General features: G+C 60.1%; 7 protein-coding genes across 7 annotated transcripts; 4 read left to right on the top strand and 3 right to left on the bottom strand.

The window, feature by feature from the left end:
• Nucleotides 1–74: 74 nt before the first annotated feature.
• F751_1052 (hypothetical protein) lies at nucleotides 75–245 on the bottom strand (the record flags this gene model as incomplete). Its single annotated transcript, XM_011397924.1, has 1 exon — nucleotides 75–245. The coding sequence occupies one exon, from the start codon at nucleotides 243–245 to the stop codon at nucleotides 75–77; it is 171 nt and encodes a 56-aa protein (XP_011396226.1).
• A 1,038-nt stretch (nucleotides 246–1,283) lies between these two features.
• Nucleotides 1,284–2,499, top strand: F751_1051 (25.3 kDa vesicle transport protein; the record flags this gene model as incomplete). The annotated part of the gene is made up of 4 exons (XM_011397923.1): nucleotides 1,284–1,391; nucleotides 1,509–1,746; nucleotides 1,889–2,035; nucleotides 2,339–2,499. 4 exons carry the CDS (start codon nucleotides 1,284–1,286, stop codon nucleotides 2,497–2,499), a joined length of 654 nt encoding a protein of 217 aa, XP_011396225.1.
• A 221-nt stretch (nucleotides 2,500–2,720) lies between these two features.
• Nucleotides 2,721–3,178, bottom strand: F751_1050 (Transcription elongation factor B polypeptide 2; the record flags this gene model as incomplete). Its single annotated transcript, XM_011397922.1, has 3 exons — nucleotides 2,721–2,785; nucleotides 2,885–2,999; nucleotides 3,074–3,178. 3 exons carry the CDS (start codon nucleotides 3,176–3,178, stop codon nucleotides 2,721–2,723), a joined length of 285 nt encoding a protein of 94 aa, XP_011396224.1.
• A 503-nt stretch (nucleotides 3,179–3,681) lies between these two features.
• Nucleotides 3,682–8,226, top strand: F751_1049 (Replication factor C subunit 2; the record flags this gene model as incomplete). Its single annotated transcript, XM_011397921.1, has 12 exons — nucleotides 3,682–3,735; nucleotides 3,865–3,975; nucleotides 4,233–4,339; nucleotides 4,592–5,018; nucleotides 5,210–5,299; nucleotides 5,520–5,731; nucleotides 6,361–6,499; nucleotides 6,601–6,759; nucleotides 6,849–6,964; nucleotides 7,057–7,168; nucleotides 7,279–7,455; nucleotides 7,615–8,226. 12 exons carry the CDS (start codon nucleotides 3,682–3,684, stop codon nucleotides 8,224–8,226), a joined length of 2,316 nt encoding a protein of 771 aa, XP_011396223.1.
• Nucleotides 8,227–8,400: 174 nt separating this feature from the next.
• On the bottom strand, nucleotides 8,401–8,919 carry F751_1048 (Signal recognition particle 9 kDa protein; the record flags this gene model as incomplete). The annotated part of the gene is made up of 3 exons (XM_011397920.1): nucleotides 8,401–8,459; nucleotides 8,570–8,669; nucleotides 8,782–8,919. 3 exons carry the CDS (start codon nucleotides 8,917–8,919, stop codon nucleotides 8,401–8,403), a joined length of 297 nt encoding a protein of 98 aa, XP_011396222.1.
• Nucleotides 8,920–9,455: 536 nt separating this feature from the next.
• Nucleotides 9,456–10,528, top strand: F751_1047 (putative membrane protein YuiD; the record flags this gene model as incomplete). Its single annotated transcript, XM_011397919.1, has 4 exons — nucleotides 9,456–9,535; nucleotides 9,723–9,858; nucleotides 10,039–10,122; nucleotides 10,319–10,528. 4 exons carry the CDS (start codon nucleotides 9,456–9,458, stop codon nucleotides 10,526–10,528), a joined length of 510 nt encoding a protein of 169 aa, XP_011396221.1.
• Nucleotides 10,529–10,857: 329 nt separating this feature from the next.
• On the top strand, nucleotides 10,858–11,834 carry F751_1046 (Glucosamine 6-phosphate N-acetyltransferase 1; the record flags this gene model as incomplete). The annotated part of the gene is made up of 5 exons (XM_011397918.1): nucleotides 10,858–10,921; nucleotides 11,032–11,094; nucleotides 11,197–11,253; nucleotides 11,371–11,506; nucleotides 11,675–11,834. The coding sequence occupies 5 exons, from the start codon at nucleotides 10,858–10,860 to the stop codon at nucleotides 11,832–11,834; spliced, it is 480 nt and encodes a 159-aa protein (XP_011396220.1).
• Nucleotides 11,835–12,027: the final 193 nt, after the last annotated feature.

Raw genomic sequence — 12,027 nt, 5'->3', positions numbered from 1 at the left:
TGGCTTGCAGTTCTCCGCAGGGCACAGGCTCGCGGCCACGACGCTGGTGAAACCGTTCAGACCTCGCCGCGCCATCACCACGACCGCCATGTCGGGATCAGATGCTCCTCAGAAGCTGGATAAGTCCACTCCGGACAGCGTTTGGAAGCAGGTCCTGTCTCCGACACAGGTGGGAAGGCGAAACATCCACGCTGGCGACGGCCTGTCCCCCGAGCACGTTTGGACGCTCGATCAACTTCAGTCATGTAAAATGAACACTTGATTCCCCTGTGCAGTATCGTATCCTAAGGCAGAAGGGCACAGAGCCACCCGGCAGCGGAGAGTACAACTCCATAACACCTGGTGGCATCTTCCACTGTGCAGCTTGCGATGCTCCTCTATACTCGTAAGTATAGTCATGGCTGGGAGTGTGTGGATGACACTTGGAGACACCAAGAGAGCCGTTGGAATGTGTAAACTTGCATGCCAGAATTGTGTGCAGTGAGCCTGTGGTGCAAGTGGCGTCACTGCTGAACCCCTCCAACTGACAGGAGTGAGACCAAGTTTTCCAGTGGGTGTGGCTGGCCGGCCTTCTATGACGAGCTCCCAGGGACTGTGGAGAGGCACGAAGATGTCTCCATGGGAATGCGGCGAGTGGAGATCACCTGCAAAAACTGCGGTGGGCATTTAGGCCACGTCTTTGAAAAGGAGGTGAGCATTCTGTTGGAGCCTTGTTGCTGCCAATGAGCGTTGAGAACTGCACTTTTTGCATGTGACATTGGACGACTTTAAGCCCACGAGACGTGCTCATCCCCAAAATACTCGGTATGCCAGGGTTTCAAAACGCCCACGGACGAGAGGCATTGCGTCAACTCTGTCTCACTCAAGTTCCGGCCAAACTAAGGAGCCTCTGGTTGCTGGAGGTGTGTGGTGTTGTATATTATGAGTCTGTAGACACACTGATGTGTAAGTCTGCTCATGTTACTTGCATGTTGAGTATTAGATTGATCTATTTTCTGAGCAACCCCTTCTCGGGTTAGCAATGAGGGAAGCCATCGAAAGGGAGGGCGCGAGACCCAGCTGATTGTATCATTCTAAATTAAAGCAGTCACGCTGGTTAGAGTGACGTGCCCCGAGGCATCCAAATAGTATATACTAATTTATCGCAGAATTGTTAGAAGGTCAAGGCGGTCGCGTGAAAACCCCCAACAGACTGTCGGTTTTGTGATCGAAGTTCGACAGGCGTGCCTTGGGGCGGGGCCTGCTGCGTACTCACTCGCCACCGACGACGCGATACGACTCGGATGGTGAAACTCACGCTCATAGCTCGCGTGAGGGATGGCCAGCTGCTGGCTGAGGGCCTTGATGGAGAGAAGGAGGAGGGCATGTACGCGTACAAGACACAAGCCAAGGTGCGATCGATGGCCAGGGAGCATGATCTCGCGCTGCCGCCCGCTATGCTTCGATGTGGATCCTGCACGACGGTCAGGGTGTGGCTCAACCCCGCGGCGACCAACCCCCCCTTGCAGAGCCTCTTCAAGCAGTTCAGCACGAGCAAGCCGCCCCCACGGCAGTCGGTCGCCTCGGGTGACATGGTGTTCCACACCCTGATCGACGAGTATGGCGTCTGCTACCTCACCCTCACAGACAAGGCCTACCCCAAGAAGCTAGCGTACCAGTACCTGGAGGAGCTGCAGAGCGAGTTTTCGCGAATGCACGGCCCGCAGGTCGATACGGTCAACCGCCCGTATGCCTTCATTAAGTTTGGTGAGTAGCCATGCGCTGTCTTGCCTGCAGAAACATTTATGGCTCTTGACAACAAGCTCTGTGTGGTGCCAGGGTCGATGGACGGGACCTTGTGTCCTGACGCATGGCAGACTCAGCATGGCCATTCTGCCTCGTTACACAGACACATTCATCCAGAAGACAAAGAAGTTGTACTTGGACACCAGGACCCAACGAAACATAGCCAAGCTGAATCAGGACATTGCCGAGGTCCACCAAATCATGACGCGAAACATCAATGACGTCCTAGCGCAAGGAGAGCGCCTCGACAGTGAGTTGCGCTGGGGTGTCTTGTTTGCAGCTGGGCTTTGTTGGGCTTGGGCACTTTGCTTCACTTTATACTCTCCGAAGAGTGCACATGCATACTGCGGATTGCTTGTTGGCAGGCAGGTCGCTTTCTTGTCCATATTCTGGTCATGATGTCTCGGCAAGGCTGAGGGGTGCCTCACTCTGACATGGAAAGCCACAACATCCCGGGTCTTTCCTTGCACCTTGAGATAGGAAGAGCGCCCTTCCCCCCTTCCCACCCCGCCCCTCAAGCCACTCAACCCACCCCCTTGTCACTGCCTCACAGAGATGCAGGAAATGTCCACCCTGCTGTCCAATGATGCCCGGCAGTTTGCGGTCAAGGCGAAAGACCTGTACCACCAGGCCTTGCTCCGAAAATACCTGCCGTGGTTCGTGACAGGTGGCATCGTGCTCCTCGTCCTGGTGCTCAGACTCTGGCTGTACTGAGCAGCAGCTGCTTAAAGGGATAGAGGTACTAAGCGGTTGAGAAGAGGGCGCAGAGGCCATCTGGGCCTGAATAATCAAGGAACATGCACAGTAGACTAGCCAGCGGTGCCGGGCAGGAGGTGCCCTGCTGTGAGCACGGCGAGGAAGGAGGGCACGGGTGAAGGCAGCCCCTGGGACCCCTGAGCGCATTAGCCCAAGGTGCGTAGCCATGGGCTTCACCATCATTCCGCGACACCGTCGGACGGCGCCTCGTGCCGCATGATCTCCAGTGCCTCCCATGTGCCATCTGGGGCCAGGAAAATGGGGAGGGTGACATGAGTCCAGGTGCCAGTCAGTGCAGTGGCATGGAGGGGTCGGCCACAGCGCACAATCCCTCCACACATACCTTCTTTCTTCAGCGCCAGTCCCAGCTCGTCGTCGTCATGCACGCCCAGCTCGGCCAGGGTCTGGGTGTCTGTCAGGGCCGTGCTTCCTCGGTACAGCTGCTGGGTGGATGGTTCCTGCGCATCGTACAGAGCGGAAGTAAGTCGAGGATGTGGGTGCGCTTCCAGCCCCTGGTGTGCAGGTCGCCTACCTGCTGTATGAGATCGCCGATAGCAGACTTGAGGGTGGCCACGGTGTCAGTGGGGTTGACCTGCAGGAACACGGTGGTCTTCTGGCGCTTGACACGCACGTACATAATGTCCCAATGATGTTAAAGGTGGGATGTCCGATCGATCAAGGCTCCAGAGCGCTAAATGTGAACACAAACCGAAGCCAAGGGGTGTCGGAGGGGGGTGCAGACGGGAGGAGTCGGGCCACGCCTGGGACAAGTGGGAGAGTACAGGGCGGATGTTAAACAATTTAATAGTAAAATATCGGTTGCACATCCAGGTGAGACGCAGATCCGCCCAGAGAACAAGCCTGCGTGGGTGTGATCGATGCCCTGGCATGCTGTGCTGTGGTGAGATCGCCACCCACTGATTTGAACCCCGCGAACTGTGAATGCGCGCTCCTGAGACTTGGGATTCGCACGATGGCATGCACCCACAGATCGCTTTGGCAATTATCGCCCTGTGCCTGGCATTAGTACGATCGGGCCCCGCACCCCTTCAGGGAGTTGTGTTGTCGTTTCCCCCACCCCACTTCGCACACAGCCACAGCAACGCCAATACTATGTCGGCCGGGGAGGGCCCCACCGCGATGGATACAGATCAAGGGCCATCAACCTCGAAGTCCTCTTTTGAGCTACCATGGGTGCGTCGAGCCGTGCATGGGCGCCAAGGTCTTGGTGATGGACCATGCATCTGGGTGTGGGAGCCTGCCGACATAGATCCACGCATAACACCCGAACCGTCCGCCCAATCCACACCCACCATTTGGAAGGTCGAAAAGTATCGCCCCACCCGCGTGCGGGACATCGTCGGGAATGTGGAGGCGGTCTCCCGCCTGCAGATCATCGCTGAGGAGGGCAACATGCCCAACATCATCCTGGCCGTGAGCTGGTTTACTTGGACGGGAGAGAGGTTTTGGTGTACGTTTTGCAGTGTCATACGAGGTCTCAGCTCTCGAAAGTCTTCCAGCAGCAATGCTGGCCGAGAGGTGGACAGGACGATGGTCGTCGCCGGGCCTCTGTCGTGCGATCTCGTCATCCTTTGCTCATCGGTCTGCGTTCCAAACACCTGCCACGCCACCCCACTCCGCTGCCCCCCCTTCCTCTCAACGCCATCGACCCCTGAACCCACTCATGCCAGGGTCCACCTGGCACCGGCAAGACCACGAGCATCCAGTGTGTTGCTCGGGAGCTGCTGGGCCCACACTACAAGGACGCCGTGCTGGAGCTCAACGCCTCGGACGATAGGTGCTGAATGGAGGAGGAATTCGGGAGCACCTCACCTCTGAGACGGGGAGCAGGCTTGCGTGGAAGTGCTTGCCTGTCTGCCTTTGAGCGCCTCGGCCAATGTCTTGAAGAGGGGGTGACCCCGACGTAATCAGTGTGCTGCAGTTTGCATCCACCAATGCTTCCACTTCCGTCGACTCCATTCCAGAACAACTGCCCCCCTCCCCCCCCCCACCCAAAACTAATAAAAACACCCCGCCCCGCCACCACCAGGGGCATCGACGTGGTGCGCACCAAGATCAAGAACTTTGCGCAGCAGCGCGTGAGCCTGCCCCCCGGCCGCCACAAGATCGTGGTGCTGGACGAGGCCGACTCGATGACGGGCGGCGCGCAGCAGGCCCTGCGCCGCACCATGGAGGTGCACAGCGCCACCACGCGCTTCGCGCTGGCTTGCAACACCTCCTCCAAGATCATCGAGCCCATCCAGAGTCGGTGCGCGGTGGTGCGCTACGCGCGCCTGGCCGACGCCGAGGTCCTGGCCCGCCTGCTCCACGTGGCTGCGGCAGAGGGGGTGGCCCACACTCCCGACGGCCTGGAGGCGGTGGTGTTCGTCGCCGACGGCGACATGCGCGGCGCGCTCAACGCGCTGCAGGCCACCGCGCGGGGGCCGGGCCTGGTGGACCAGGCCGGCGTCTTCAGGGTGGGAGGGAGGAGGGAGGGGGAGGGCGGGGGAGGTGGAAGGCTGCTGGGGCCTGGCAGGGCTGCGTGCGACGAGGCCGTGTTCTGAGAGGGGGCGAGGGAGCGCCGCGGGGTTGTGGGTGGAGTCCTGCGTGGGCCTGACCGCCACGTGTCTGCGCCCCCGTTCACCCAACAGGCCCACACGCCGTGCAGGTTTGCGACCAGCCGCACCCGGTGCTGGTGAGGAGCATGCTGCAGCACTGCCTGGCCGCGCGAATAGACGAGGCATACGTGGGCATGAAGGTGCTTGGGGGTGTGGAATCGGGGGGGTTGGAGGTGACTGGGGCAGGCCTTTCTGGTCTCCTCGAGGCAGGGAGGTGAGTGGCTGTGCCCCGGATCCTGCCATCTCTGCAGGGTGTCGCTCGAGGAACGCTGACGCCCCGCCCCCATCTGAGCGCAAAGCAGCGCGACACAGCTCCACCCCACTCATCCACACCCCACCTCAACCCAACAAACCTGCCAGGCGCTGTGCGACAGCGGGTACAGCGCCCAGGACATCATCACCATCCTGTTCAGGGTGGTGCGGGGCTACGCGGGCATCAACGAGTTCCTCAAGCTGGAGTACATCAAGCAGATCGGGTTCTGCCACATGCGCATTGCGGATGGCGTGGGGTCACGGCTGCAGCTCTCGGGCCTCCTGGCCGAGCTCTGCAAACTCAGCCAGAAGAGCACAGGGTGATGAAGCCCTCGTGGTCCCAGTTCTGCGAGGGAGTGAGTTGTAAGGCCAAATGCAGCCCATGGTGTCGCTTGTGGTGCAAATCACGGGAGGAGAATTCGTTGGAGATCGCAAAAAGTTTGAAGCTGTGGTACAGGTCGTGATGTTCACCAGCACACCGCGCCTGCTGACGTCGGCACGGGTGGGCCACTCCCCCACAGCAGCACCGCATCCCGGGAGGGACACGTTACGTGTCATGCACGACTGCGGCGATCCAGAATGTGGCAGAACTGTTTTGCTGCAATACTTGCAGCAGTATTTAAAACACCCTAGATGCTGCATAGTGCCATGGCCTGCCCTTCGCGGGTGGGCACCGCGACCGCCACAGGTGCTGGCAATACTGTTGCCCTGAAGTCCATGCCCCAGCGCAACCTTCAAACTAGAGCAGTGCCACGGAGCAAAAAGGAGGATAGAATCACGACGAGGTGCATGGAGGGGTTTTGAACGTTTGCATGTTGCGGTGAGGTCCAAGGGTATTGCTGTTTGGGGCATCATGGTGGGCATCGCGCCCTCATGGACCATGACAACACAATCCGCACCATCACATCCATCAGCATGGTTATCTCCCCATCACATTGTTGTTCCACAGGCAGAACGGTACTAGGAAGGCCACTGGTCCTGAGCAAGAGCAGGGGGGCTCCAAGCTCCGGGATCAGCTGTACTTTAACTTCATCGGGTTTCCCTTCCCACTGGGCCCAGTCCTCCGACGGAAGACCATACGAAGAGAGGTGTGCTAGGACGCTTGTGGCGTCTAAAGGAAGGTGTAGAGCTTGTGCCGGCGCAGGCAGTCCCTCCCAGAGCCCACAACTCAAACCCTGAACACGTCCAGGTGACACCAGGGGTCATGTGGACTTTTGAGCAGGCCCAGACGTTTGCGGGGTTCCGCACCTCCACAAACATCAGGATGACTGTGATCAAGCTGCTGTCTGGCGTGCTCTGGGTTCATGCGCCCATTGCACCCACCGCCGAGTGCATCCGGCTGATGAGGGTGAGAGGCAGGAAGATCCAGGCACTGTGTTGAGCCCCCCTGTCTGGCTGCCAGGCCCCTCACTCTAATGTTTCTCCATCGCATGACAGGAGTTGGGCTTCCCAGTGGGATACATCGTGCTGACGACATACGCCTATGAGCACAAGGTTTTCGTGGGCCCTTTCAGCAGGAAGTTCCCTCGGGCCAAGGTGTACGTCCCGCCCAGGTGAGTCCAGTGGAGCACAGCGCGAGCTGGTCCTGTTGACTGACACCTCTCCCTCCCGTCATTCAGCAGCCTGTGTTGATCATCGCATGCAGGACCTGGAGCTTCCCCCTGAACCTCCCCCTGCAAGCCTTGGGCATCTTTCCCTCTGGAATCCTCACCACCGATGACCCAGGCGCGCACGGCCTGAAGGGGTTTGGACTGCTTGTTGGGCCCTTGCAAACTGCCCACCTCAAAGGCAGAAGCAGGAATGTCTCCTTGCTCCAACGTCACCACCCCTAGCTCTGCCCCTCACCCCTCTTGCCCACCCCCCCAAGCCTGCAGATGTGCCGTGGGCAGGCGAGATACAGCAAAAGGTGCTGCAGGCGAGCCTGGGGGCCGCGCCGTACGTCGAGGTGTCCTTTTTCCACAAGCCAACCCGGACCCTGCTGGTCACCGACGCAGTGGTTTCCATCCCCGCTCAGCCGCCGGCGGTGGGTCATGTGTCGGAGGATGTGAGGAGAGGGTGGTGGCGACTGTGCAGCCCCTGCACCTGCGGTGGCCCCGGGCCCCGCCTGCCTGCCTGCCTGGTGGCACGTGACGCCTCACCTCTCGCCCAACTCCAGAAACTTGTCTTGCCTCCTCCAGCCCACCCCCCCCCCCTTCCCCCCCAGACGGTGAGCAGCTCCGAGCTGTTGTTCCAGGCCAGCTCCAACTTCTACGTGAGGACGCTGGTGGGCCCCCAGCGCGCGGCGGAGCCGCTGCCCGACGTCCCGCTGCGGCCGCGGGAGCTGACCCCCGCGGCGGCGCAGCTGGGCTGGCGCCGCGCCGTCCTGCTGGTGCTCTACTTCCGGCCGGGGGACCTGCGCGACCCGCGGGCTAGCTTCGGCGCCCTGGCGGAGCGCCTGATCGTGGGGCCGGTGCTGCGGGTGCTGGTCTTCCCCGCCATCTCCGCCGCCGCGCGGGACTGGGTGGGCGCCATGTGCGGCGAGTGGGACTTCCGGCGCGTCATCCCCGCGCACTTTGACGCGCCGGTGCGCGCAGGCCCCGCCGACCTGCGCGCCGCTTTCCAGTTCCTGTGGGATGGGCCAGAGGGCGCCGTGGAAGCTGTGGAGCGGCCGGCGCTGGGGTGGGCCGGCCTGCTGCGCCGCCTGCGGCCCGGAGGGGTCAACGGCCCGGCGCCGGTGGAGTACGATGCGCGCGACATGCAGGCCCTCCGCTCCCTCCACGCCTTCCTGGTCAGGCTGCGGGTGCTGCGCCCGCCCGACGGCGGCCTGGGTGTGTGAAGCCATGGGCCTCTGGAGGCCCATGGCTCCTGGCCCACGGCCTGCAGACCTGCAGCGTTGCGCAGACCCTGCTCCCTCCACTGTACTGAAGATGTGCACGTTGCAGCAGAAGAAGGAGCAGGGGAGCGGGGAAGGGTAAACGGTGAACAAGCTATGCACAGACGCTGCATGGGGTCAGCCTTTTCGACGGGATGCGCCCGCACTCCTGACCGGGGCTGTCCGCCCCGCCTCCTCTGCGGCAAGATGGAGTTTGGGGGGGGATCACTGTGGGGTCCCCCAGGCCCACCATCGAGCAGCTCCATTCATGGACAGTACACGCGATCATCCGTGAAACTACAACTACCTTGGGGCGCCTGGCCGGTGGCCATGAGGGCGAAGAACAGGGCGTTCAACTTGTCCACCTTCTTCAGATCAGCCTGCTGATCCGTCTTGTATTGCAGACACTGGAGTGGGTGGCAGGGTGAGATCGATGAGAGAGGGATGCTGATACCGGCAAGACGCGGTGGCCTGCCCACCTGCAACACCACCCACCAAGCCCCGCAAGACCGCGCTCACCGTCGTGTTGTCGGTGACCTTGACGGAGAGCTTTCCATCGCAATGCCTATACTTGATGCTGTATCGAGTGAGCAGGGGATTGGCTGTGTACAGCGCTTCCGCTTGCTGATAGAAACTCTCCCAGTTCTCTATGTACATGGCGGACGAAGCCCCGTCCAACTCCTCCTCGCCCACTGAGGTCTAGGAACCGAGTCTGGAGAAAAACTACCGCGCTCTTTGCATTGCGGTTTGGGATGGCAGCGCAGCCATGCCGATGGCTTAAATGTTCTCGCTTGGGTGCCATCCCCAGCTCCCGCCAGGCTGTTTTGCAACACGGCACAGGAGCGGGGGGCAGTTGCGCGAGATCGATCCACATTCTCGCCTGCTCCTCCATGCTGAAGGGGTCAAGGGCATACCACACAATGTGCACGCCAGGTTTTGTGAATTTTTGATCGGTATACGCAGGCCCTAGCCTACTTCAGGCAGAACAGCGTACGGCAGGCGTTTTGATAGAGTATGCCTCGGTGAGACCCTCCTTGGCCCTTCACTTCCCTCAGAATACAGAACAAACATCTTTGGTTCTGAATCAACAAGTAGTCGTGGTCGGACCAGGGTGTCATAGCCGCAACTCATATATAACTGGGTGAAGTTGGACCGAGGCCAAAGGGGGCACCGCTCCCCTGTGAGCGAGCGCCATGCGATGGCTGGAAGAGGCACCAGATGCCGAGAGTCTGGTAACAGAACACGTTGGTCTGATGGGAGTATTCTTCAACGGGTGAGCGAGGGGGCGTGGAGAGGGTTCGCGCTTCAGTACCTGTCGACTGTGGCTGGCTGGCTGGGTGGTAGGCTGCGGCAGGCCATCCTTGACCCGTCTGTGCCCTGTTGGTCTGGTGTGTACCCTGTCAGCTCCCAATCCAGATAAGCCAATGGGTTTTCCCCGTCACTGCCCCCTCTACTGGCAGAGCATTTGTGGCGGCGTTCCTCGGCTTCTTCTTTGCCCAGGCCGCCAAGATGTTCACGCACTACTACTCTGAGCGGAAGTGGGAGCTGGAACGGCTCTGGGGCTCAGGCGGCATGCCCTCCTCGCACACCTCCTGTGTACGTGTGGAGTGTTCCTGGACATGGTGCATGCCTGTGCGGTGCCTGCGCTTTGCCCAGGGCTTCTGGGTACCGCAATGCATGGGCCTCGAGTGGCTGCCTCCTGGCGTTGACGCCGCCCTCTGCTGGGGGCAATCACAGAACCCCATGACTCATCCCCTTTCATCGTTCGGACCCCAGGTCATGGGCCTTACGTCGGCCGTGGGCGTCCTACAAGGCACATCCAGCTCGTACTTTGCGATGTGCGTCGTCTTCTCCCTCGTGGTGAGCTGTTGCTCAGGGGAAGGGAGTCATGGGCTGGCATCGCTGTGTCACTGGGCGGGCCAGCCATGGTCTGGGGCCCTTGCAGGGCCTGGCCTCGCATGCTGTGGTGGAATGCAAGCAGCCTTCCTCCACCATCGCACACCCTGCTCAATTCACTCTCCCCACCCCGAGTCCCTCCTCTTCATCTTCCCTCCAGGTCATGTACGATGCGACGGGGGTGCGACTGCACGCCGGCAAGCAGGCCAGCGTGCTCAACATGATCATCATGGAGCTGCCGCCCGACCACCCCGTGGCCAGCAACGTGGAGCAGCTGAAGGACCAGCTGGGCCACACGCCGCTGCAGGTTGCGGTGGGCGCGGTGGTCGGCGTGGTCACCGGCTACATCACGGGCATCCTCTACCGATGACGCGGCGTGGGCAGGTGGTCTGGAAGTTGGGTGGGGGGGAGAGGACCCCCCAGCGGTGCAAACGAATGAGACGCGGTGGAGGCCGGCCTCTCAGATGCATGCCGTCCTGCGCATTGCGAACCGCGTCATTGATGCATTCTCTCGTTTGGTCATGGCCGAGGCAATGGCTACTGTACATTGTTGTGCACCTGCCTGAGGCCCCAATATCAAGGAGGGGACCCCGGGCACGAAATTGCCGCATGGTGGCCCTGGACTTTATTTTCGCACAGCACCATTCCCAGTCGACAATGGCGACCTCTCAATCTTAGAGATAGACAGCAAATTCAAGCATGGCCAGCACCTCTGGAGACCGCTTTCGCCTTCGATCTCTTCAGGCCGGCGACTTCCGGAAGGGTGGGGTCCAGAGAGTGGCGCACTGGCCAATGGTATGATCTGCCCTTCCTGGAGGCGCATGCACGGAATGTGCAGAATGTATCAACAATTACGCGTATGCCTGTCTGCAGGTCATGTCGAGGTGCTGGCGCAGCTGAGCCAGGTTGGGAATGTCGACGAGGCAGCCTGGCAAGGTGGGGCAACGTGCCCGAGTCGAGCAGGCAAGGGTTGTGCATGACTTCCTTGGAGATGTTTCGCCCTCAATTATTCTCACATACATCCCATTGCGGTAGCAGAGCGCTTCCAGGTCCTGTCCAGTCAACAAGATGTGTACAAGATCATGGTCATTGAGGGTGAGCTGAGATCCAGGGCCCTGCATCTTGCCAGCATCAGATCCTGTACAAATATAACCAACAGGACGGTGACCAAGGGTGTTGACTTTGTGTCACATCCTCTGCCCGCATGTGCAGACACAACCACCGAAAGAATAGTGGCCACCGCAACACTCCTCATCGAGCTAAAGTTCCTGCGGAGCAGCGGCAAGTGCGGTCACATCGAGGACGTAGTGGTTGACAACAGCTGCCGTGGATATGGGCTGGGCCTGAGGTAGGCAGAGATTGCGCCTCGTGACGGTGTACGCCAGGGTGCAGAGGTGGCTGTCTGGAGTTGGACCAGGTTTGCATTTGAGAGTGCACAAGGGTAACCGAGGATGCTGTTGGTTGGAACAATTGGCAACACTGTCAACTCAGTGGACTGGCCTTGCACCTGCTGCAGGTTGATACAGCGGCTGGTAGATCTGGCAGAGGAGGCAGGCTGCTACAAGGTCATCCTGGACTGTGCAGAAAGCAATGCTGCGTTCTATGCCAAGGCTGGCCTTGCTCGCAAGGAGGTGCAGATGGTGAGTGGGAGGGCTGGGAATGCGCTAGTGTTATGACGCTTCTGCAGTGGTTGAACTTGAAAGAGCTCCGAAACGCAGAGCTAATAACCTTCCCATGCCCGACGCAGGCCAAGTACTTTTGATCGAGGCCAAAGTGTCTCGTCAATTACTATGTGTAACAATATTGGACAGCACAGGCTTCATTGTAATACTGGGGAAGCATCGACCTGCACAGGCAATACTATCTTGT

Source organism: Auxenochlorella protothecoides (genome assembly GCF_000733215.1).
Source record: "Auxenochlorella protothecoides strain 0710 unplaced genomic scaffold scaffold122, whole genome shotgun sequence".
NCBI lineage: Eukaryota > Viridiplantae > Chlorophyta > Trebouxiophyceae > Chlorellales > Chlorellaceae > Auxenochlorella > Auxenochlorella protothecoides.
This window is presented reverse-complemented; position numbering and strand designations above follow the sequence as displayed.